General features: G+C 52.7%; 4 protein-coding genes across 5 annotated transcripts; 3 read left to right on the top strand and 1 right to left on the bottom strand.

Annotated features, from left to right (window-relative positions):
* Window positions 1–370: 370 nt before the first annotated feature.
* Window positions 371–6,571, top strand: PV05_10306 (uncharacterized protein). Its single transcript, XM_013456732.1, has 2 exons — window positions 371–5,173; window positions 5,221–6,571. The coding sequence occupies exons 1-2, from the start codon at window positions 836–838 to the stop codon at window positions 6,211–6,213; spliced, it is 5,331 nt and encodes a 1,776-aa protein (XP_013312186.1). The 5' UTR covers window positions 371–835; the 3' UTR covers window positions 6,214–6,571.
* Window positions 6,572–6,714: 143 nt separating this feature from the next.
* PV05_10305 (uncharacterized protein) lies at window positions 6,715–10,381 on the top strand. Its single transcript, XM_013456731.1, has one exon. It carries the CDS (start codon window positions 6,892–6,894, stop codon window positions 10,216–10,218), a length of 3,327 nt encoding a protein of 1,108 aa, XP_013312185.1. The 5' UTR covers window positions 6,715–6,891; the 3' UTR covers window positions 10,219–10,381.
* A 16-nt stretch (window positions 10,382–10,397) lies between these two features.
* PV05_10304 (uncharacterized protein) lies at window positions 10,398–13,907 on the bottom strand. The gene is made up of 2 exons (XM_013456730.1): window positions 12,728–13,907; window positions 10,398–12,675 (listed from the first exon to the last, which is right to left on the bottom strand). Exons 1-2 carry the CDS (start codon window positions 13,385–13,387, stop codon window positions 10,792–10,794), a joined length of 2,544 nt encoding a protein of 847 aa, XP_013312184.1. The 5' UTR covers window positions 13,388–13,907; the 3' UTR covers window positions 10,398–10,791.
* Window positions 13,908–14,725: 818 nt separating this feature from the next.
* PV05_10303 lies at window positions 14,726–21,590 on the top strand. Of its 2 annotated transcripts, XM_013456729.1 has the most exons (9): window positions 14,726–15,152; window positions 15,204–18,021; window positions 18,067–18,099; window positions 18,148–18,251; window positions 18,302–18,347; window positions 18,397–18,825; window positions 18,880–19,235; window positions 19,296–19,519; window positions 19,598–21,590. In XM_013456729.1, exons 1-9 carry the CDS (start codon window positions 14,866–14,868, stop codon window positions 19,954–19,956), a joined length of 4,656 nt encoding a protein of 1,551 aa, XP_013312183.1. In that variant the 5' UTR covers window positions 14,726–14,865; the 3' UTR covers window positions 19,957–21,590. The 2 variants fall into 2 exon arrangements, with proteins under 2 accessions (XP_013312183.1, XP_013312182.1); XM_013456728.1 differs by having other exon boundaries at window positions 18,880–19,519.
* The last annotated feature ends 1,944 nt before the right edge of the window (window positions 21,591–23,534 follow it).

Below are 23,534 nucleotides of genomic sequence, written 5' to 3'. Positions count from 1 at the left end.
CCTGCTAGACTTGACGCCTGCTAGACTTGACGCCTGCTAGACTTGACGCCTGCTAGACTTGACGCCTGCTAGACTTGACGCCTGCTAGACTTGACACTGAAGCTTTGGATGAATGGCTTTTGAAACTGCAGTACTCTGGGATTGGCTGAAGTCACCTCCGTGGGGGCCATAGGCTCTGATATACTTCTAAATGCCAGAGCACGCGAGAGCAAACGGATGTATTTTGGGTCCTACGAGGTATTGTTGAAGGAAGTTTTGGCGTGGGTCAATTCGTAGGGCAGAGCCGTGATGCCTAATTTAAGGCTACTGGAGCTGGATGATTATTGTGCTGTGCCACCAAGTACAAGACTACCTCCTTACCAAAGGCTACCAGGAACCTACCTAGGTACCTTTTAGGTATGCTCGGCAGCCTTATTGCCCGACGTTGTCATTCTCCTCCGTAGACCATCCCATCTGTCTCGCTGACTGCACTCACGGCCTGCGACAATTGTCCTTGTCTGTTGCCAACGATCCATCTTCGCCTATTCCTCCACTGGTCGACATGGCTATTGAACTGTTCAGCTTTATCCGTGCATCTTGACGCTCACCCTCACATTCATGCGTACCTGAGCCGAACCCTTTCTGCCTTCGAGGTTGCCTTGCGATCGCACCGCCGTCACCACAGATGAGCCTACGCAACCAGCCCAACGTCATCGTGGCCGAGTGACTGGTGCTGTCGGGGTGCCTTTGTAGCCTTCCTCGAAGCGTCGAACATGCGCAGCGACTTCACGATCCAAGCCTGCGCTGATTTCTCCCCTCCTTGTCGCGACAGTCCTACGCTGCTCCACCGCTGACAATGGCCAGCTATCAGAATGGACAGCCTTACTACCCTCCAAACAATCACCCTTCGTCCAGTCAAAATGTCCCCTATGGCTCGCAGCCTCTATATCCCTCACGGCCCTTGGAGCGCACGTCGAGTTTTGATGCTGGAGATGACGAGAGGCTGTTTGGCGAGGATCAGCCACAACAGCGGGGTGCTCAGGGATATCAGTCCTACGCTGGGCCAGCCGGAGCAAATCCACAGATGAATAGAACACAGTCTGCCAATGCCTACGGCCCGGCCACGACACCGTTCAGGACAAATACGCAGCATACGGCACTGGGTGGATATCAACATCAACACCCGCAGCCCGGGCTGCCCGCCCACCAATCCTACAACCCTGCCCAGTACCAGCAGCAACACCAACAGCCTGCATACACTACTCAAGCGTACGCCTCTCCAGCAGCTGCTTCTTACCCTAACAGCGCATACCAGCCATATGTCCCTGCCGCCTACGGAGATCAGAACCTCAATCGTCGAGCCTCCGTGTACAACAGCTACGGTTACTACGATGCCAATTCTCAAGTCAACTATTCCGCTTCTCAGCCTCCTCCACCTCCACCTCGTCCTGATCAACCAGCTTATCAAAACACTCCAGCTTATAATGCTTATGAGCGCGACGTCTCCCAGCCGTACCCTGCCCGTCACCCCAGTTCCTCCTCCACTGGACACAGTCAATCAGCATATTCTCCGCCGGCGCCAGTTCCACCACCACACAACTCGTCGCTGCTGGAGAGGCGACATTCACGATCGACGAGCATACAAGAGGAAAGATTGTCGTATGGTTCTGGCATATCGGCCCCGTACCAAAACCCCACACTTACTGCTTACTCGTCTCCCGATATCAACCGGAACTCGTCCTTTGCGAGCCGCATAAGCAATCAGTCGGTGTCGCCACAACCGTCAATCCCGACGCCTCCCAGCAGAAACCCTTCGAATGCTTCTCCCCAGCGAACCGGCACCCTTAATCGGCACCCTCAAGGAAGATCTCTTCCCGGAGTACCCTCGGAATCCGAGTCTGATAACGACTATTTCACGCCCGGTGGTACGCAGCACGCTACGCGTAGCTCGGCATCAGCAGGCTACGACGACTTGATGCACCACCTGGACGAGGCGATAGGAGGTAGCTCCCTACATAGCAGGTCTGCCAGCGACCAAAGGTTCCGCAACTCTAGAGGTGAGGCAGCGGATGGTTTGTTCCAGCAGCAGCCTTCTCCCCAGCCTCCTCTTTCACCAGATGAGGTACCCACCCATCTTAATGGCACTATTGCCTCGACTGGAGACACCTTCATCAATTATGGCGCATTCACCGACGACAGCGATGCTGAAGCGGCAGCTGGCCTTGCCGCTATGCAAGCACTGGATGCACAAGAGAGAGCCGAGGATGCTCGTCGGCGGAGTGGCTCGGCGACTCTCTTTCCCAGTCAGCCTCTTCCGGAGGAAACCACTCCTAGACTGTCCTCCCAAGAACACAGCAGCGACAGCGACTACACTGGGTATGACCTCAGTTCAGCTGGCGGAGGTTATGCACCTGACCTTTCCTACGGCGAGGCCACCGTATCAAACTACGCTGCTGCAGCTTCAATGCCCCAAACAGAGCTTTACAGCCGATTGAATACACGCATGAGTTCGGTCCGAAGTTCTGGTGTGTCCTCTGAAGGCCGGGAGTCTCAAGCAAGCGGATACGAATCGCTACCTCCCATTGACACAATGCATTCATACCCTATCACTCCAAATGTGGCTCGCGTAGACACCGGCGGGACAGGCGGTCTTACAGAACCGAGTCCACACCCTAGGCGGCTAAGTTATGAAGATGGTGATGAAGGCGTGTTCCTAGATTCTGATGTTGGGGGAAGATCGGGGGACACAAGCCCTTCTCGAGACTCCATACCGGATTTGTTTTTCCATCCTGGTATGAGCCAGCAACGGCCACTGCCTCCACCTCCATCACACTCGGATCCCGGTCGATTACCCCATCTGATGCCTGCCGGCACCTATACTCAACAAAGCCGGTTTTCGCAGTACAGTGATACCAACCGACAAAGCTTTCCTGCAGCTCCAGATGCCTATTCCAACACCTTGCTCAGTCCGACCACCGTACCTCGGTCGACTTCCTTGTCCAGCACGCGAAGTGCTCCTCGCGTAGACTATCCGAGCCGATCAAAGACAGATGCCGACCGCCAGAAGCTGTTGCGACAGCAAGGACGACCCTCGTCAGATCTCTACGATATTGCCAGCCCACAATCTGCTGTGGCGCTTGATCTGCCGGCAATACCCAAAAAAAGGTACAATCCTGCCAAGCTGACGGCTGATCAATTCAAGAAATGTTCCGAACCATGGGCATTGAGTTCTATCTTGGAGTGGATTCGAGAACTCGCGGAAGAAGAAGTCGATCTGAAAGAGCACCACATTGCCGAGGGCATTGTCGCGCTTTTCATGCATAAAGTGCCGACAATGTACGTCACTGAGGCTGAAGCCCTGGGAGATAGGGTGGTCAGGGAGATGCTAGCCGCCAACGCTCTGGTCAGAGAGGAAGAATGGGTCAAATTCGGGCCTGGACACTTGTCAGGCGTTCTTTATCAACTGACGGGCTCTGGATGCTACTCTACGAAGCTGCATGTATCGCAAGGCAAGGGACGGTGCTATTCGTACCATTGCACGAGGACCCTCAGAAAGGTTGATCTCGACACCTTGCCCGAAGAGAAGAAATCTGAGGACTGGGCGACGTACTACAAACTCAAAAAGGAAGACATTGAGACCCACGAGAAGAAGGAAATCGAGCGCCAGAATGTGCTGCACGAGGTCGTCACAAGCGAAGACCTCTACATCAGCCAGTTGGACGTGCTGAGGGTACTCTATCGAGACAGGCTCTCCGCTGCACAGCCTCCCATTATACCCACCAAGAAACTGCCTGGCTTCCTCAAAGAAGCCTTTGGTGGTGTTGACAAGGTCAAGAAAGTCAATCAAGATTATCTTTTGGGCCAACTCAAATATAGGCAGACTGAGCAGGGACCTTGGATCGTCGGCTTCAGCGACATCTTCCGCGAATGGATCAGAAAGGCTCGGCCGGTCTATGTCGAATACGCATCCAACTTTCCCCGAGCGGACTATCTAATGCGCCGAGAGGCGGAACGAAATATTCACTTCAAGAGTTTTCTGGATCAAGCCCGAGAAGATAAACGTTCAAACCGTTTGGGTTGGGATAACTATCTCAAAGCTCCCATCACGAGGTTGCAACGCTACAGTCTGCTGTTATCGACTGTTCAGAAGAACATGGTGAAGGAATCCGAAGAGAAGAATAACCTTGCCTTTGCGCTTGACGAGATCCGTGCGGCCACTTTTGAGTGTGACTCGAAGTTTGCCGAAATGACGAAAAAGATGGAATTGATTGAAATGCAGACCAAACTAAGGTTGCGACCGCCCATGGAGAAGGAGGTTGAGCTCAATCTGGACCACCTGGGCCGGGAGATTATATTCCGTGGTGAGTTGCAACGCGCTGGTGGTAAGGGCTTTCAATGGGTCGATACACATGCCATTCTCTTCGACCATTACCTGGTGCTTGCAAAACCACTCAGCCGTGACCGCAAAGAAGGCTACTATGATGTGTCAAAAGTACCTATACCGATGGACTTGCTCGTCTTGGAGAGTGCAACAGATCCTGCTGTGGTCAAGTCATCTGTCAAAGGTATTGGCGCCGTGACCACTACTGTCGTGCCTCGGGGGCAGCCACCGCCTGACAATCGACTAAATCGGGCACAGTCGTCCTCCAGTGGCGGGCCAGGTACTTTAAGCCACCAGAACACGAACCTCTCGATAGGGTCTGGGAATACCAGTCAATCAATGGTGCCAATAACGACATTGGACTCCGGAAGCTCGAAAGAGGAAAAGATTATGTATCCTTTCCGCATCAAGCATCTCGGCAAGACAGAGACATACACGCTATATGCCCCTACTGCCCAGAACCGACAAGATTGGTGTGAGGCCATTATTCAAGCTAAGACAAGGCATGCTGAAGCTTTGTTTTCTCAGAACGCGGAGCCATTCAAGCTTCGAGTCCTGGCAGATACCGCTTTTGGTTACGAAGGGCTTTCTTATCCTGGGAAGCGGTTCATGATCCGTGGTACACCACTGGATAGAGCCATTCAAGAGTCTGAAAAGAAATTCGAAGGACAAGGCCGGCCAGCACCCGTCTGCAGAGCACAGGTGAACTGTGCAACCGTCTTCAATCAACCTTATGGCAGACTCATGTGCGCTGTTGGAACTGACTATGGTGTCTACATCTCCGAGTATCAAAACTCTCGGGGATGGATCAGGGTGAGTTCGATGTCTGACTAAGTGATCGTCCCACTAACTTACTCCAGGCCATCCAAATGCAGCGCGTGACTCAGATCGCGGTGCTCGAGGAGTTCAATCTGTTCTTGCTGATATCGGACAAAGCTTTGATTGCCTATCACCTGGACGTCATCTGTCCGCCTTCTGGAGTACCAGTGACACAAAATGATGCCTCGAGTCGCAAAGCGCCTCAGAAGCTGTCTGGCTCTAAAGATGTCGGCTTCTTTGTGTCCGGGAGAATGAAGGAAAGGACTTTGGTGTTCTACAAGAAACGCGACGGCATTGCCTCCACCTTCAAGGTACTCGAGCCTGTCCTACAAAAGAGCACAACGAGCCGATCGCGCTTCTTGCCCTCGGCATCACGGCGAGGCCAAACAGAATTCTTCCGAGAGTATGATGAGTTCTACATCCCTGCCGAGTGCTATAGTCTCAATCTGTTCCAATCTAGCCTTGCCATATCGACAGCGAGAGGCGTGGAAGTCTTGACCTTGGAAAAGAAGCAGACATGGAGTGTACCAAACTTGAGAAGTGAACAGCCCGACACCCAAGCTCATCTGACCTCAATCGCAAGCCGTATCAAAGACCTAAAACCCTTGGGTATGTTCAGACTCGGGGAAGCTGAATTCTTGGTCACGTTTGAAGAATGTGCCGTGTATGTCAACAAGCATGGCGATATATCGCGCGGAGTTGTGATGGAGTTTGTGGGTCGAGCCAAATCGGCGTGTCTATATGCGCAATACTTGTTACTGGTCGATGATGACTTTGTTGAAATACGAGACGCACAGAACGGCAGACTCAAGCAGGTTATCGTTGGAAAGGATATCAAACTGCTTGATGACGGCGGTGGCGGATCTGGAGGTGCTCAAAGTCAGACGCAGGCTGCGTTAGGAGGTGGAATCAATGGGCTGGGACTCAAGAACTTTGGAAATGCACCTCGGATGCCCAAGCTCGCGCTCCAGCACCCGGAGCATGAAAAGAGCCACGTCATTGTTGAGCTGCTGTTGACTACTGAGATGGAGTAGGGCGCATCTTGTCTACATGGGAGCTCTGGTAGGTTTGGCGCTGCTCATCACTAATGATACTGGCGCCCTGTTTCAGTCTGCATGAGATGTGGATGAAGGGATGGAGAAGGTATGATTGAACGACGTTGGCCTGGATGCCATATCGGATAGGCAAACTATCCTTTTATTGTTATGTCTGATGCAGGCGGTGGGATGAAGATACCAGAATCTGATAACATTCTATCAAGAGACGTTGGATATTGATTGCTTTGAAAGAACATCTGATTTGTACTACCTCTGTACTATTATCATAGTACTCTAGTATTGATTCCACCCCTTCTGACAGACATGGATCAATACCTAGCTAGACAACATCCTGTACGGAGTAATAAGTGTCTCATAAGGCTGGTGAGGCTGAAGAATGTCCACCCACCTACCTCGGAACGAGACGCCAAGGCTCCGCGAGGTGGTTTTGGCCCCAGCGTCCTCGGCCCTCCTTGGTGCCTTGGACGTGAGATGCGTTGCTGTGACATCGACCGGACATTCGTATGTCTGTCCAAGCACTCTCAGTCGATAGTTCGCTTACAGCATCTTCCTGACCTCCAATATGATCTACAAGTTTTGACGGTCGCCGTCAAGGACTGGCAGTAAGACCACCGAATCCAGCAACACTAACCGCCAAATGCCCCCTTCAACGCGATGTTGAGCTCCTTCGTCCAGAAGTTCATCGACCAGTCTCCTCTCTCCGCGAACAATGATAAACGTCCTTCGAAAGCCTCTCTCTTTCGCGAGCAGTTCAGACTCCCCGCGGGTCAAAATCCCCTGCACGAAATAAGCGCGGAACTATTCCTCCCGCTCCCCTCGTCCTCAGTCGCAGGCCCTATAACGTCCGGGGAGAAGTCAAGAGACAATGGCAATAAGTATATGGGAGAGTTGCACTTGAGTGAACACTTTCTATGCTTCTCGACCATCCGCACGAGTTTCCTCCCAACCGCGAGTCACTCCTCATCCACTTCCTTCACAGGTCCGACGCAAGGCGCGGGGCCCGGCGGCCATGGCTTCACCCTTCCACTCTCCTCGATACGAAGAGTCGAGAGACTGAACAGTAATCAAGACAAATTCTGTCTCGCTCTCACCACCTTCGAATCCATCCAGAAACCGTTGTCCGAAAAGCCCAAAGCCCCCTTACCTCTTCCGCGGAAGCTCATCATAACCCTCGATGGCAGTCGTACGGCCTGTGAACGGTTTTGCGATGGCTTGAAGAAAGGATTAAGAGAGGGAATGAAGGAAGTGGACACTCTGCGGGCTGTGGTAGTCCAGTGCTACTCAGAATATCTCTTGGATCCCGTCCGGATCAAGGCCAAAGAGGACGGCCGGCAAGCACCGGATCCGCCTGATACTGGGCTAGGGATCCTCTTCAGGTATCCAGGAGATGCGAGAAAACTTAGAGACAGGAGCAAGATCAGACTATGGGGTGAGTACATGAGGGAAAATGGCCGGAATGCGACAATCGTCAGACAACCGACGTTCCACAAGCTCATTCGTGTTGGTCTGCCAAACCGGCTGAGAGGGGAGATATGGGAGATCAGCTCCGGATCGTTCTATACGAGACTGAGAAATCCCAACCTCTACGAAAAGACCCTCGCCAAATTCACCGGCAAAGAGTCTTTGGCTATTGACGAGATCGAGAAGGATCTCAATCGAAGCCTGCCGGAGTATCCTGGTTTCCAAAGTGAAGAGGGCATTGGCCGGCTCAGACGAGTACTTACAGCGTACAGCTGGACCAACGAAGAAGTCGGCTATTGTCAGGCTATGAATATAGTCGTGGCCGCATTACTCATCTACCAGTCCGAGGCTCAAGCCTTTTTCACTCTGGGCACGCTTTGTGACCGACTACTGCCTGGATACTACTCGAAAGACATGTACGGCACGCTTCTCGATCAGCGTGTCTTTGAGAATCTCGTGGAACGGACAATGCCCGTCCTCTGGGAACATTTGGTCAAATCCGATGTCAACCTCTCCGTCGTGTCACTTCCGTGGTTTCTGTCGTTATACATCAATTCAATGCCGCTTGTGTTTGCTTTCAGAGTCCTGGATGTTTTCTTCTTGGAGGGCCCAAAAGTATTGTTCCAGATCGGATTGGCAATTCTCCGGATCAACGGAGAAGAGTTGCTTGACGTCAACGACGATGGCTCCTTTATTTCAATATTGAAGAATTACTTTTCACGACTCGATGAGTCGGCTCATCCGCACTCGGAGAACGAAAAGCTGAGGGCCATCAGCAAATTCCAAGAATTGATGGTCACTGCGTTCAAAGAATTCGCCGCCATCACTCATGCTAGTGTCGAAGAACTGCGCGAGAAGCATATCGACGGTGTCAAGGAGGGTCTGGCTACGTTCGCGAAGCGGACGTCGATTCGGAACCTTGGGCCTGAAAGCAAGAAGCTGAGCGCTGAAGATCTGAGCGCAATCTATGACCGCTTCTTCGGGGTTTTGTCTGAGCGACATGCTCGTGACAAAGCGCGAGAAGAAGAGAAAAGGAAACAAGAGCATTATAAAGTCCGCCCAGGGCTGTGGATGCATCACTCATCGTATAATCAGGACGAACCTGGGCCTGGCCGCAACGCTTCGCCGTTACAGACCATGGATTATGATGCGTTCAGAGAGTTTCTGGCGCATACTGCTAGATGGGCGGCGAGCGACTCCCCTACATCGCCCGCAAAAGAGATCAGCAACCCGAATATGAGCCAACGAAAGCGCAGCAAGACGTTTTCGCAATGGGGTTCGGCTCCTGAACCAGCAGACCACGACTTCATGCAGCGATTATATGGAAAATGGGATGAATCTCAGCAGGGCGCTATGACACTCCAGCAGCTTGTCCGTGGCCTGGCTCAGTTCAAAGGCACCACAGATATCATGAATTCGATGAGCCTTTTCTTCGACCTTTTTGATGATGACGCCACGGGTAAAGTGGATCGTGAAGGGATTCTCAGGATGTCTGAATCTCTCTTATTCCTTTCCCGGCGAGGCTTTGACGGAGCTATCGTTCCTACGGACTCGAGCGGTGTAACGTCTCCGCTTTCAGCGACGGAATCGACCGGTGCGCTGAAACAAAGCATCAACGAGAGATTCCTGGGCAGCGTCAGCGCCTTCATCAGAAGATGTTTCGAGTACGCCGACCCTGACGAAGGGGTGGAGGAAGCGAAGTCGAAATTGGAGGCGACTAGCATCACCACTACAGACCCAGAAGACCTCTTGGATCTCTCAGAAGCGGATCTCCATCACAAGACAGTCATGTCACCCCGACCGACAGTGAAAGATCCCTTGTCAGACATCACACCTCCAGGCTCGCCAGCTCACCTGGGCGCAATGCAAGATAAACGTACGAGCTCCGCGTCTCGGGCTGCTTCACATAATCTCGCCCTGGACCCGAACAAACCTCTACACATCACACTTCCTACCTTCCGCATGGTCATTCTCGCCGACGAATTACTCGAGCAGTTTTTCGAGACATTCTTCCCTCAGTCTTTCCGTCTCAGCGACTCACCGAATGCGAGCACGCTGTCATTGCCCTCGAGCACGTTGTCGGGTAATCTGACCACGTTCACCAACCTCGGCACGCCGGTGAAGAACTTGATCAACGGTGGCTCGAACAAGACGGTCATTGACGTCGGACGGGCCGGTGGTGTGGTAGAGCCGGGCTCACGTGGGCTTCGAGGTGTGTTGGACAATATCGTGAATGACGGGATGAGGATGGCGGCGGAGATGCGGAAGCGCATGGATGAGGCGCAGAAAGAGTTTGAGCGGAATGCGCGCGAAGGTGGACAGCAGCGCGTACCGTACAGGGACGAGGATGAGGAAGATGACGACGAGGGCACGGAGTTGGGCAAGCGCGATCAGGAATTGCTTGAAGGCGCCGAGGTCGCGAGTATCAAGACTACTGACGGGACCGGTGGGAGGAGTAGGGCGCAGAGTGCGACGAGTGCAGGGACAGGAAATGGCGTAAGTATTTTGGATGTAACTTAAGGTCTAACTGAGATGGATGGGTGCAAATACTAGTACCTGGGGTTTCTGATGAACTTGTCACACAGTAGGGGTGTGATACAGTGGCGATAGGAACGAATTACAATGCGAGCTCTTTGAACATTGATTTCTTTTGGAACGATGCTAGATTTGAACTAAGTTAGGTATAGACGATTTCAAGACCTAACACTATTCAAGTCCATGTCCATGAGGCAAGAAAAGGAGATGCAATGCAATGCATACAGTATATTAATAACCCAAACCCGACACGCGCCATGCCAGTCCAGCCCAGGCGCCTCGCTAACCGACAACAATGCCGCAAAGTTGCGCCATTGCCCTTGCCATTGTCCTTGTAACCTTGACCCAAAATGCATGAGAATATTCACGAAAGGAAAAACTTGAACGGTTGACCTCGTCTCCACGCATTCTGTGCCATTCCGCCGCATGCCTCGCCACCTGTCAAGAGAGCTGAGCTGGTCCTGTGCGCAGTATTCGCCATTCATTTGAGTGGGCGGCATGATCCTCATGCAGCGTCAACCCTCTTTTGCGTGCGAACAAAATGCAACTTGGCCCAGCTCAATCATCATAGGATGCAGCGCTCTCGTCGTCGGAAGAGGAGGAGGAGGAGTCTTCATTTTCCTGATCGCTCTCAACCACAAGCTTCACTTTCTTTCCACAAGCCGTCTTCTTGTTCGAGTTTGTTGCAGCAGCGTCGTGAGCATCGGCATCATCATCATCATTCCCCTTGACCGACTCCTCAACCTTGTCCGCCGCATCATCCCCCTTGATCGACTCCTCAACTTTCTCCGCCGCAGCCTGTACCTCGTCGAGTGCACTCTTGGCCACATCGTCCCGATCGAGCGTCGGCTTGTTCTCGCCGATTTCCTCTTTCGACGGGATAACCACTTTCAGTGAGAGGTCAGGATGTTTGCTGTATACACGCAATCCGACCACGCAACTGGCATTCCACGGATTTCTATGCGGATCCTTCTCAGCCTCTTCTTCGTCTTTTGATTCGTCGTTTCCGCCAGACGGCGCCGCTGGCTCGGGTGCCTTGGCATAACCAGCCGCTGGGGTGCTCGCGCCTGATGGCGACAGCGAGGTCCCAGTCGACGACATCCCGGGCAATTGGCCCTTCTGGTGTGCCAGGTCATATAGTTTGCCGATTTGAGTGATCTTATCGCGTCGATGGATATTGTTGCGGATGACCTTCTCGACGTCGTCGCGACTCGTGGACACAGCTTCGACTTTTACTAGAACCGAGTACGTGCCCTTTGCGAGGTGGACTTCGACGTTGACAGACCTGACGAGCTCGTAGTTCAACTTACTCCGCGCGAGATACTCCTCGTCGTCGTCCGAGTCCTTCTGTACGCGGAATTGCAAGGTGAAATTATACTTGCCTTGCAGACCTTTGAAGTACCGATCGTCCAGCTGGGACATGACGATCACGGCCTCGGTGTCTTCTGGCACGTCCAGAGAAAAATAGTTGGTTTGGTAGTCCAATGTGGACCACGGAACTTGGACGGACATCCACTGTTGGGCGACGTGCCATTCGGGGCCAAAGATGCGCGTGCGGTCGATGTACTTGTACTTGCTCAGCATGTCTCTATATTGCATCCAGAAGATCCCGTCGTCGCCGAATTGGTGGTCCAAGCGCGAGAGCCACTCGGCCGTCCACTCCTTCGAGCCGTCGGACCAGGCGCCTGTCCACTCTTTGCGGCCCCAGGGGTTGCGGATCTTGACCAGCCGTTGGCCGTGGCCTTCGTAGGTGTCCAAGACGGCATAGGCGTGTTGGCTGACGATGCCGGAGCGGCGTTCTTCGCGGATTTTCTCGTTCGCGACGTGGTAGGGCCGCCACTCGCGCCAGCGCGCCGCGGCGCAGGAAAAGACGAAGTCGGCCGTTTTGCCGCAGCGCGACAGCTCATTGGTCCAGAAGGAGTCCGGGTCGAGGATGTTGGTGGTATAAATCTCGGTGGTGACACCGCCGGTCAAGTCTTCGATCGCTTCACCGGTCTGCCCGCCGGAGATGGAGGCGTAGTCGCCGTGTGCCTTGGCGTAGGCCTTTTCCAAAAGACTGACCCAAGTCTCGTTTTGGTCACGGCATTGGGCGAAGTATAGTGCTTGTGAGCCCCGTTGGAAAAGCTCCTGGTACTGGTCTTCTTGGTTGCTGCGGCGCACGCCGTATTGGCCGAGGACAACGTCTCCGCTCTCGTCGTAGTTGGGGGCTCGGAGATACAGTTTGTCGTCAATGATACATTGGTGCCATTCACCGTCTCGGTGGAAGACGAATCCATAGACGCCCACGGCTTGGTCCTGGATCACGCAAACGCGGTCAATGAATTCCTGGTTGCAACCCAGAGCAGAAATGGCGGCTAAGAACCAGCAGTCGCCTACGGAGCCTTGCAGGATGTCGTCGTACGACACACCGTCCACGTAGAACCTTGGCTCGTCAAAGATGTCCTGAAGAGTCGGTAAGTTAGCTGATAATTGCTTCTGATGAGAAAGAACTCACGGTAACACGCTTCACGTCGGCTGGGAATTCCTTGTCGCTTGGGTCGACCATTAGTCCATCCAGACAGTCTCGGCTTCTGGTGATCTTCAAATCTCTTTCAAGATCGAAGTGAGGATCCGTGTATTTCTGGTTGGAGTCACGGCATTCTTTGATGATCCTTTTGACGTCTTGGATACAATTCTCCTTGGCGTGTTCGTAAGAGTTGGTCGCTCGATGGGCTATCTCGCCGACCAATTTTGCCAGGGACGGACTCTTGTCGGTCATACGCTCGGGCAGAACCCGAGTGACTTTGCCTTGATATTCTGGGTTGAAGTTGTCCCAAAACTTGGTCATCTTGGCCTGGGGATGAGGTTTCTCTTTCTTCTTGGGAGGCGGAGCTGGTGCTGGAGTCTTGTCCGGCACGAGCATGAGCTTGATGGTCTGGCCTCCTCCCAGCTGTAAGCCTCCTTCGGGAGGTGTGGGATCATTCCCGGTAGGATCGGCTTGGATGTTGATGTCTGATTTTGAGGCAGATCCATTCTGTTGTTGTTTGTCGGGCTGGTCTGGTGCTGTATGTGAGTGCCTTGTGTGATGGCTGCCACTGGTACAGCCATTCCCATCTTCGTCCTTGACCTGAGCCCTGAAGGGATGTCCTTCTCGACCAGATGCCTGACGGAACATGTTTCCGCCGTATCAAGAAACAAGGCTGGGGGGAAATGGGAGAGTGTGGAGAAGGAAGCAGATTCAGGGTCCAGCAGATATATGGGATGCTAGCGTCGCAATGCACAAGGCTTGGAATTGGAACGAGGAACAATTATTAGGCCACCGTCTCAGCGTGTCCTGCATGTGAGACATTAGACCAGGAACTGGCGGTCCACGGTTGGTCCTATCGCAGTGGTGATAATGGCATCGTCGAGCTGGGGGTGGTCACACGAACTGGCGGTAAGAGGGAAAGTGTTTGCCGGTCAGAGCCTAGTTCGGCGGATTTGGGCTAAGGAGCGAAGCAAGTGTTGGCTCGCGTGCAGGCCACGACTGAGATAAGACAAGTCGGGGCCGGAGAGACGGAGACTGGGCGGCCAGCGAAAGGCTCTCCTGGGGAGGAAGAAAAACTGACAAACGGGTTCTCGAGTGATATGGAAGCAGCAGATAAAAGGTAAGCTTGAGACAGTGACACAGGTCGAAGCGCATCTCGAGTCGAGAAGAGCGAGACGATAAGAGGCCGCCATTATCTTTTACACAATTTCTTTGTGAGCTGCTTTCAGCAATTCGGGGAACCTCGTAGCATAAAGACCCGTGCACAGACAGGCACTGGGGAAGTCCAGAACTTCAGAGATAACGGAGGCGTCGAGGCGTCTCTGACCGCTTTGACCGCAAGTGTGATAGAAGAGCCGGCTGTGCATAGGCCCTGGGGCTGGAGCTCGAAGGGATGAGGCTGAATGGGCGTTATTGCAACCGGCAGAGGACAACCGAAAGGCTCCGCCGGGCATGGCATCCACTGATCCAGGCACTCAGGGACCTGTGGCACTCCCAATGTGGTATGGATTTCAAGGTCCAATAGCTCGAACGGAGTATGCCGTTTATGGGCATTGGCAAAAGGGCCCGCGCAGCCGATTTACCGCAGCCTGGTGCCCATGGATTTCTCGCCAGGGACGATCGAGTATGAAGACCCCTACGATATCTCATTCCTCAACACGGGAACACCATGGAGTGATGGTGGCTCATTGTTCTTTGTTCTCCACAGATTAGAAATCGAATAAACGGGTTTGTTCGTAACCCGAGTGACTGTCGACTCGACGAGGTCGAACACGAGAGCCTTTTTGTCAAACAAAGGCTGCTTACTGCATTGACTCTTATTGGCTCTGATTGATTGACGGATTATAGTTTTTCCGTCTCCGTCCTCGGTGAAGAACACACCGCCCACTACTCCGTACCTAAGTCCGATTTGCTGGATTTATGACTAAGCCTCTGAAGAGTGCGCATCATACTGCAGGCCATACTGTGGTGGTCGGCCCGGCCTCTGCTGCATCCTGCGTTAATGCCGCCTACCCACGCGGTCAAGTTGAAATATTCCCTCCAACTGCCTTCAGCCTCAGTTTTTGCATCTACCTAAAGCCACATCTGCCATCGACACCCCCCCCGTGCAGAATTGGCCACAGTAGATGAGGGGGTTTGTGCAAGAGCAGTCTGTATTGACTGCTTCCGGTGGCCGCATTCCGTCACGACCAGCTCCGCCAGCTGCTTTTGCTCAACAACCTCTGTGTGGTGATCAGGAAGGCTGGGGTCCTGTCAGCTCTCTGAGATGGGATTTTACTCCGTGTTTTCTTGATGTCTGGATCTTGGGTGTTGCTGCTTGGGGTGTGCTGTTCGGCGCAGGTGCAATCTGGTACCTGTTCAAAAAACGCATTGCTCAAGATGTCCCAAAGAATTGGCATTTTTACGCAAAACTGTAAGTTCAAAGCGGGTTCCCCTTCAGAGTGTGTCTAATGGCGTGACGCAGATCTGTCCTCGGCACCGTTATCCTAACCGTTGCCCTCCAAGCCGCCCTTCAGATCCGACAACTGCCCGGAATATGGTTTCAAGACATAAGATTCTACACCTCGATTGCTACGATTGCGTCACTCGCTGTTATATTCACTGTACAGTATTACGAACACTGGAGGTCGCGGAACCCTAATGGCGTTGTCCTGTTCTACTGGGTCTTCTTCATATTGGCATATGCTGTCAAACTGCGCTCTCTGGTCGCAAGGGATGCCCACAAAGCACGACTACCTTATTTCATTACCTTTAATGTCACTCTTGGTCTGGCAATAGTGGAGTTTGTGTTGGAATACTTTGTGCCCAAGAAACAAAGTGCCTACGATGCGTTGGGAGCCGAGGACGAGTGCCCGTACGAGTACGCGGACGTCTTCTCCATCATTACCTTTGATTGGATGACCCCATTGATGAAGTTCGGCTACAAGAACTTCCTGACTCAAGATGACCTGTGGAATTTGCGCCCTCGGGATAGTACGAAAGTCACGGGGGATCTTCTGCAGAAGGCGTGGGAAATCGAACTCGAAAAGAAGAAGCCGAACTTGTGGATAGCTCTGGGTAGGGCGTTCGGAGGGCCCTATATACGCGGCGCGTTTATCAAGACCATCAGCGACACGCTTGCGTTCGTCCAACCTCAATTGCTCCGACTTCTCATTCGCTTCGTGGATTCTTATCGTCCAGGACGAGAACCCCAGCCCGCCATCCGCGGTGTAGCCATTGCATTGGCCATGTTCGCAACATCCGTCTGCCAGACAGCTGCTCTGCATCAATACTTTCAACGTGCCTTCGAGACCGGCATGAGAGTCAAGGCGTCCCTGACTGCCATGATCTACGGAAAATCCCTTCGGTTGTCAAATGAATCCCGCGCGACAAAGTCCACAGGCGATATCGTCACCTACATGAGCGTCGATCAACAACGTCTGGCTGATCTAGCACAGTGGGGCCAACAATTATGGTCGGCGCCATTCCAAATCACCCTTTGCATGCTGTCTCTCTATCAATTGGTGGGGGTATCTTGCTTTGCTGGTGTAGCCGCAATGGTGATCATGATTCCCGTCAATGGTTTTATTGCAAGATTCATGAAAAAGCTCCAGCTTTCCCAGATGAAGTACAAAGATCGGCGCTCCCGCTTAATGACTGAAATTCTCAACAACATGAAGAGCATCAAGCTGTACGCCTGGGGTTCCGCTTTCATGGAAAAACTGAGCCATGTGCGCAACGATCTTGAACTGAACAACCTACGCAAGATTGGGGCAGCACAGGCTTTCTCGACCTTCACCTGGTCATCCACGCCATTTTTCGTTTCTTGTTCGACCTTCGCGGTTTTTGTGTTGGTCAACGATAAACCGCTCACTACGGACCTCGTCTTCCCTGCGTTGACCCTGTTCAACTTGTTGACATTTCCTCTCACCGTCCTTCCAATGGTTATCACAAGTATTATCGAAGCAACCGTGGCCGTGAAGAGACTAACCGATTTCTTCACGGCGGATGAGCTTCAAGAGGACGCGGTCAGATTCATCGACGAACCACCGAAGGAGTCGGGAGAGCCCTCGGTTACGGTTCACGACGCCAGTTTCACTTGGAATAAAAACGAGGACAGAACCGTCCTGCGCAATATCAACTTCAATGCCAATAAGGGAGAACTTACTTGTGTGGTTGGACGCGTTGGTGCTGGCAAATCTTCACTGCTGCAAGCGCTCCTCGGAGATCTCTGGAAAATCAGTGGCGACGCTGTTGTTCGAGGTCGCATCGCTTATGCAGCCCAGTCGGCTTGGATTATGAATGCGAGTGTCAAAGAGAACATCATCTTTGGCCATAGGTGGGACCCTCATTTCTACAATCAAACCGTTAATGCCTGTGCTCTCGTCGACGACTTCCGACAATTGCCCGATGGCGATTCAACCGAGGTTGGCGAGCGAGGAATATCGTTGTCCGGTGGCCAAAAGGCTCGATTGGCCTTAGCACGAGCGGTCTATGCTAGAGCGGACGTCTATCTACTTGACGATGTTCTGTCAGCGGTAGACCAACACGTCGGGCGACATCTGATCAACAACGTACTCGGTACCAATGGTCTCTTGAGCGGGAAAACCCGAATTTTGGCTACGAATTCCATTCCCGTTCTCAAAGAGGCTGATTATATGTATCTCATCCGTGACGGTTCCATGGTGGAGAAAGGCACCTACCAGCAATTGATCGCCATGAGAGGAGAGGTGGCCAACTTGATCAAGACCACCACGAGTGAAGAAGACCCGGAATCAGAAGGCGAGAGAAGCCCGAGCATCGAGGGAATGGAATCCGATGAATCTACCACAGTTGTTGGCAATGGAATGCAAGATGAATTCGACGCCGAGGAGGCCGAGGAAGCCCGTCAAGAGGTCGGTGGTCTCGCGCCGATTCGTCCCGGCCCAATGGGACCATCGACAGCGCGGAAATCGAGCTTCAACACACTGCGACGTGCATCGACGGCCAGTTTCCATGGCCCCATGGGTCGCATGACGGATGAAGAGGGCGGTCTAAAATCCAAACAAACCAAAGAAACATCAGAACAAGGCAAGGTCAAGTGGTCAGTCTATACTAGCTACGCCAAGGAGAGCAATCTCGTTGCCGTCTGCTTTTACTTCCTCGCTCTTCTTGCTGCTCAAACCGCCCAGGTGGGAGGTAGCTTTTGGCTGAAGCGTTGGTCCGAAATCAACGAGAGGTATGGTGCTAATCCAGCGGTGGGGAAATACATTGGCATCTACTTTGCGTTCGGCATCGGTGGTTCAGCTCTCGTTGTTATTCAGGTACGTGTCTTCTCTGCTTGTAACACAATGACTGACAGCAGTCAGACTCTGCTTCTCTGGATTTTCTGTTCGATAGAGGTATGCATTTCCCAGAAAGACAGGGAAGATTGAACTTACCTTCTGCAGGCTTCCAGAAAATTACATGATCGAATGGCATACGCCATATTCCGTTCGCCCATGAGTTTCTTCGACACAACTCCTGTTGGCCGTGTTCTCAACCGTTTCTCCAGGTGTGCAATGTGAAGCTGTCTGGTGTTATCGCTCATGCTGACGATAATAGTGACATTTACCGGGTCGATGAAGTCATTGCGCGAACTTTCAACATGGTAAAGCCCATCAAACAACTCGCTGATAGCAATTGGCTAACGATTCAAGCTCTTCGTCAATACCAGCAGGGCGCTTTTCACACTCGGTGTCATCGCTGCCTCGACCCCGATATTCTTAGTTCTTGTGGTGCCACTGGGCGCTGTATACATCATCTACCAGAGGTACTACCTCCGGACTTCTCGAGAACTGAAACGACTCGACAGCGTCAGCCGCAGCCCGATCTACGCACATTTTCAGGAATCGCTTGGTGGAGTGTCGACAATTCGTGCGTATCGCCAACAAAAGCGGTTCACAATCGAGAACGAGTGGCGCATGGATGCAAACTTACGGGCATATTTCCCCTCAATTAGCGCCAATAGGTGGCTCGCAGTTCGTTTGGAGTTCCTCGGCTCCGTCATTATCCTTGCTGCTGCCATTTTTGCCATCATTTCCGTCACGACTGGAGGTGGGCTCTCCGCTGGCATGGTGGGCCTCGCGGTAAGTAACCATTCATTGGGGTTCCCAAAATCCGGCTCTAGCTGATAATTTTAGATGTCATATGCACTGCAAATTACACAGTCCCTGAACTGGATCGTCCGTCAGACGGTGGAAGTTGAAACCAACATCGTGTCTGTGGAGCGCGTGCTCGAGTATGCGAATCTGCCTAGCGAAGCGCCAGATGTCATGTTCAAGAGCCGACCCAGTATCGGGTGGCCAGCTCACGGTCAAATCACCTTCAAGGATTATTCAACCAGATATCGGGAAGGCCTGGATCCTGTGTTAAGGGATATCAATCTGAGCATCAAAGCACGAGAAAAGATTGGCGTCGTAGGACGCACTGGAGCAGGGAAGAGTTCCTTGACTTTAGCGCTATTTCGGATAATCGAGCCTATATCTGGCCACATCAGGTACGTGGAAGCCCTCCGATGTTTATGGAGGCCGACTCTAGGCTAATCCATATCCTGTAGTATCGATGGCCTTAATACCTCTACTATTGGCTTGTTGGATCTGCGCAGACGCCTCGCCATCATACCACAAGATGCCGCACTTTTTGAAGGAACCGTTCGCGACAATCTGGACCCCCGGCACGTCCACGACGACACCGAATTGTGGAGCGTGCTTGAACATGCTCGCTTGAAGGACTACGTTTCGGGTCTGCCTGGACAATTGGATGCAGCAGTCCACGAAGCTGGTGAGTAACTTTCTCAGCTCCTTGGCCCACTAGAATGCCCGGCCAATTGTGACTGACCATGGACATCTGTGGATATAGGGTCCAACCTAAGCCAAGGACAACGTCAACTTGTCTCTCTGGCGCGTGCTTTACTGACTCCCAGCAACATCCTGGTCCTCGACGAAGCAACAGCTGCAGTAGATGTAGAGACTGACAAGATGCTGCAAGCCACTCTTCGCAGCAACATATTCGAGAATCGCACCATCATCACGATTGCGCATCGCATCAACACGATCTTAGACTCGGATCGAATTGTAGTGTTGCAACAGGGGCGAGTGGCCGAGTTTGACACACCAGAGGAGCTGATCAGGCAAAGGGGCTTGTTCTACGAACTAGTTCGCGAAGCTGGGTTGCTTGACGGGTTCGGCAACGGCACAGCTGATCCCAACCAGCACTAGTCGCTCTGGCTTCCGGTCGAGACAGGGGTTTCATGATCCGTGCCATTGCACCGGTACGATTTGCGAAACCATGGCAGGACGGGACGGGGTGCACAGGACGGTAGTCTTCCAAGGTTCGGATCGATCGAATGAAATCGATCTTGTGGATAACTCGGAGATCTACTCAACGCCTTTCACTCTGATCAAGCTATCGAGCAGTCTTCAAAGGCCTGCAGCTCTGAAAGCAGTGTTTCTGAGCATGACCCGAAAGCCGGAAGGAGCACAGCCTGCAACGCGCTCTAACAATACGGGGACCCCGAGGCTGATGGCAATTCAAGTGGATATAGTGGATGCAACAGCACGATGTTTGCAGGAACTAGCCAGCACCTGTGTGCAACAATCCATCGACCGGCCTTGCCCTGGTCATGCGGAACAAATTTGGAGCGTGATGCTTTTGCCTGTCGATCCAACTTAGATGCCCTCTCAAAGGAAATATTGCATCATGCACCGTACACTGCACAAGACCTTTGGACACTGGCATCCAGCGGCACGACACGTCCAAGTCCAACCAGGACTCCTCAATACTCTAGGTACGGATCATCCGACATTTTGGTACAGATACTTTCCGGAAGCTTTCGCTTTGCTCAGTGTTCGCTGTACCTGTTACTAGTCGCATGTGCACATGATCCAAAAGACGGTCGCACGGTGGAACCATCCGTGGATTTTCAAATACCAGGGAGGGGTGACATGCGCTGATACGAATCAGCAAGCGCATCAGGAGCACAGCTTATCACCACCAGTCGACATTATTGCCCCAGAGTTGCGGAAAGCTGGGGCACAGACGCCCCTCGTGCTTTTTAGGAGTTGCATTCAAGGCTTGCCTATTCGGAATTAGATTCCTACCCCCCAAACATCTTTCGCGACTGATTCGTATGCCATGTTCTTTGATGTGAGAATAAAGCTGTTCTGCAAAGGGAAGGGTTACTTCTCGGACGTTGCAGATGGCTTGTCGTTACAGGATCGCGCAAGGAGTGCACAGAGCTTGCTGTTCTGTGCGACACACTTTTTCGCCACGATAGCATGGGACCTTACCTGCGGTGTCTTGCCGCTCCCGCCGGGTCTCGGAGCCCGTCCTTACTCGATTGAATCACCATTGGCGTGTCTACGGCAGGCTCGCTCCATGCTGAGGTGTTGTCACATTCAGGCTGGAAATCTATGACGACCTACGAATATGCTGTCAGATAGCAGGGGTGCAGTCCGCTTGCTGCGAACGGCGACTGATGACGGGATCGCAATGCTCAACATCCGTCCGTGTGATAGCACCCCAGGCATGATTCTGGCCCCTCGATGCTCATCGATTTTGTGGGGAAGGTCGCATTCGTGCATTAGCCCACCGGTCTAAGCTTAGTGAAAATCCCGTTGGTTTCGACCCACCATAGCTGAAACTCATTTGATTCTGCGCGCAAAGGCTGTACGCCATGAGAGAGGAGCAAACAGAAAGTTCGTGATGACTACGGAGTACCGAGTACTGAGAAGCCATGGGAGATTTCAGTGGCTGGCGGAAGGGACCCTGATTTACCCACCCGGGGCTTACAAGTGACTCTCACGGCCGGTTTCAGCCCCCCTCGAGCATAGCGCGCGGTCGAAAGTACCGGAGAGAGTCACTTATCAAGCCATTACTACGGTGTTCTCTGACCCGATGGGGCCAAGTGCATACTATGGTATCAAGCTAAACGTCTCACCCATGTCTGCACGTTGTTAGAGGGATCAGGTCAAGCTTGGTTTTGAGATCCTTGACCAAATGTGGCGCAAAGCATAAGGACAGCCGACAGGCTGGGGAAGGCCTTTCCTGACCAATTACAAGCAAACGGCCTGGAAAGGAGCGCCCCTTGCCTGCCGACTTGCTTTCCTCCTCTTCGCGAATGGTCGCGGCCCGAATCTGGCATTGGGAGGAACCGCCGATCGTGAAAGGGACGACATTCAACCCGGACGGCCTCATTCCCGATGTTTGCTTCAGGGTTGGATGCAACGAGAAACCGGTTTGACTCCCTTGTCACTTTGGTTCCGAGTGTGATGGTAGGAAAAAGCCGCACATCCACATGACTCCAAGCCCTAAAAGCATCAGATACAATCTCGTGGTCCTGTCTACCTACTGTTGGCTGAATCAGGGGAACTCGAGCCGGGAACCCAATCAATGTTGTTTCGCGACCACATACTTCGTGACCTGCCCGCGCAGAGATCGCCCTTTCTTTTCTCGAACTTCAGCAAGCATTTCTCCTTTAACGAGGCCAGATGTTACATTGTCGGGCCTAAGATAACACCTTTTCGGCTTATAGAGATCAAACCATGAAGCAATCATTACGACAACCAGGACGAGGAATCAAATGCGGTTAGCGGCGCAGTAGCAGCCATACCCTTCGACGTAGCTTAGCAGGCAAGCGGAGGCGCTCTCTGCATAGTGACACAAAACGGAAAGCAGCAGGGGGGTGCAACAGAGATCGCCCAACCACCGCGCAGAAGCTGCTGGCTGGCCACATTCCGGGAGCTGCACTGTTGCTTCCCCAAGAGCACCACCCTTCTTCAAGGATTGTGATTGGTACCCTCCTTGTCTAACATCCTTGCCCGGCAGCTTCCTTTATGCCGAACTCGATCCTGCCATCTATGTGGCCATCGGAGATTTCGAGATCGGCATCACAGTCCAGATGAGCAAGCAAAGGGTAGGGCAGGCTAGCCCCGGTCCTGAGATGAACGGGCCTCTAGGAACTGGGCCTCTCTACTCCAGAATCTGGTTCTTGACTGACGCCATGCATCCACATAGTTGGTGCTACAATGGGCAGATCGACGCCTCCTGTGAATGTCAAACTACAAAGAAACACCGAGTGACCAACTAAAGCGGTCGCAGGTTGAACACAAGCTAATACAGTATGTCACCATGGCAGCTAGTGTCGCCAAAAGTTGAGCAGGCTGATCAATTGCATACTCTCTGCGACTGTCGACGCCCATGTTGCCACACCATGCTCGTGCTCTGGTGCTCTGGTGGCTGTTTGGCCGCTTGAAGCATCGTCCGGTTGGCAACCCCCATCTACTTCTTTCATCTGAGTCCCCCGACGGACTGCTTCTCCTCCTTCCCTCACTATATACTGGTACCTCATCTGTCCACTTCTACTCATCCCCACATCATCGGCGCGGCCTTTGGATACAACGCTCTCGCAGATCAAACACAGACAAAACCCAACGTGGAACCAATAGCCAGCACGAAGCATCTCAGGTCACCTCTCTAATATTTTTTTTAAGTGCTACTCACTCCTCCCTTCTTGCCGTTAGGTCCTCCTTTCAACTTTCTCAGAAGCAGATGATACATTGACGCCCTCGCGAGAATCTACAAAAGAAGCCCTCGTCTCCTCCACCGCCTGACGGTACATATTCGCAGAAGACGACAAGCACACCGCGGCTGCTGCAAGATGGCTGCTTAGCAGAAGAAGAGACCCCAACCGTTCTGACTGGCCGGCATTGTCTTTGTTTTTGCTGTTTTTGGGTGTGGTTCTGTTTTGCCTTGTCGGTGGCGGCATCAACCGACCTTGACACGACCATCCAGCATT

The sequence above is a fragment of the Exophiala xenobiotica genome (genome assembly GCF_000835505.1).
Source record: "Exophiala xenobiotica strain CBS 118157 unplaced genomic scaffold supercont1.6, whole genome shotgun sequence".
In the NCBI taxonomy this organism is placed as follows: domain Eukaryota; kingdom Fungi; phylum Ascomycota; class Eurotiomycetes; order Chaetothyriales; family Herpotrichiellaceae; genus Exophiala; species Exophiala xenobiotica.
This window is presented reverse-complemented; position numbering and strand designations above follow the sequence as displayed.

What these genes read in the sequence shown, in the direction of transcription:
- PV05_10306 (XM_013456732.1), top strand. Translation starts at nt 836, where the DNA reads ATGGCCAGCTATCAGAATGGACAGCCTTACTACCCTCCAAACAATCAC. An exon ending in ACTCTCGGGGATGGATCAGG is followed by an intron (nt 5,174 to 5,220) that starts GTGAGTTCGATG and finishes AACTTACTCCAG; the next exon opens with GCCATCCAAATGCAGCGCGT.
- PV05_10305 (XM_013456731.1), top strand. Translation starts at nt 6,892, where the DNA reads ATGTTGAGCTCCTTCGTCCAGAAGTTCATCGACCAGTCTCCTCTCTCC.
- PV05_10304 (XM_013456730.1), bottom strand. Translation starts at nt 13,387, where the DNA reads ATGTTCCGTCAGGCATCTGGTCGAGAAGGACATCCCTTCAGGGCTCAG. An exon ending in CCGACGTGAAGCGTGTTACC is followed by an intron (nt 12,676 to 12,727) that starts GTGAGTTCTTTC and finishes CCGACTCTTCAG; the next exon opens with GACATCTTTGACGAGCCAAG.
- PV05_10303 (XM_013456729.1), top strand. Translation starts at nt 14,866, where the DNA reads ATGAGGGGGTTTGTGCAAGAGCAGTCTGTATTGACTGCTTCCGGTGGC. An exon ending in TGGCATTTTTACGCAAAACT is followed by an intron (nt 15,153 to 15,203) that starts GTAAGTTCAAAG and finishes GGCGTGACGCAG; the next exon opens with ATCTGTCCTCGGCACCGTTA. An exon ending in CTGGCATGGTGGGCCTCGCG is followed by an intron (nt 18,826 to 18,879) that starts GTAAGTAACCAT and finishes TGATAATTTTAG; the next exon opens with ATGTCATATGCACTGCAAAT.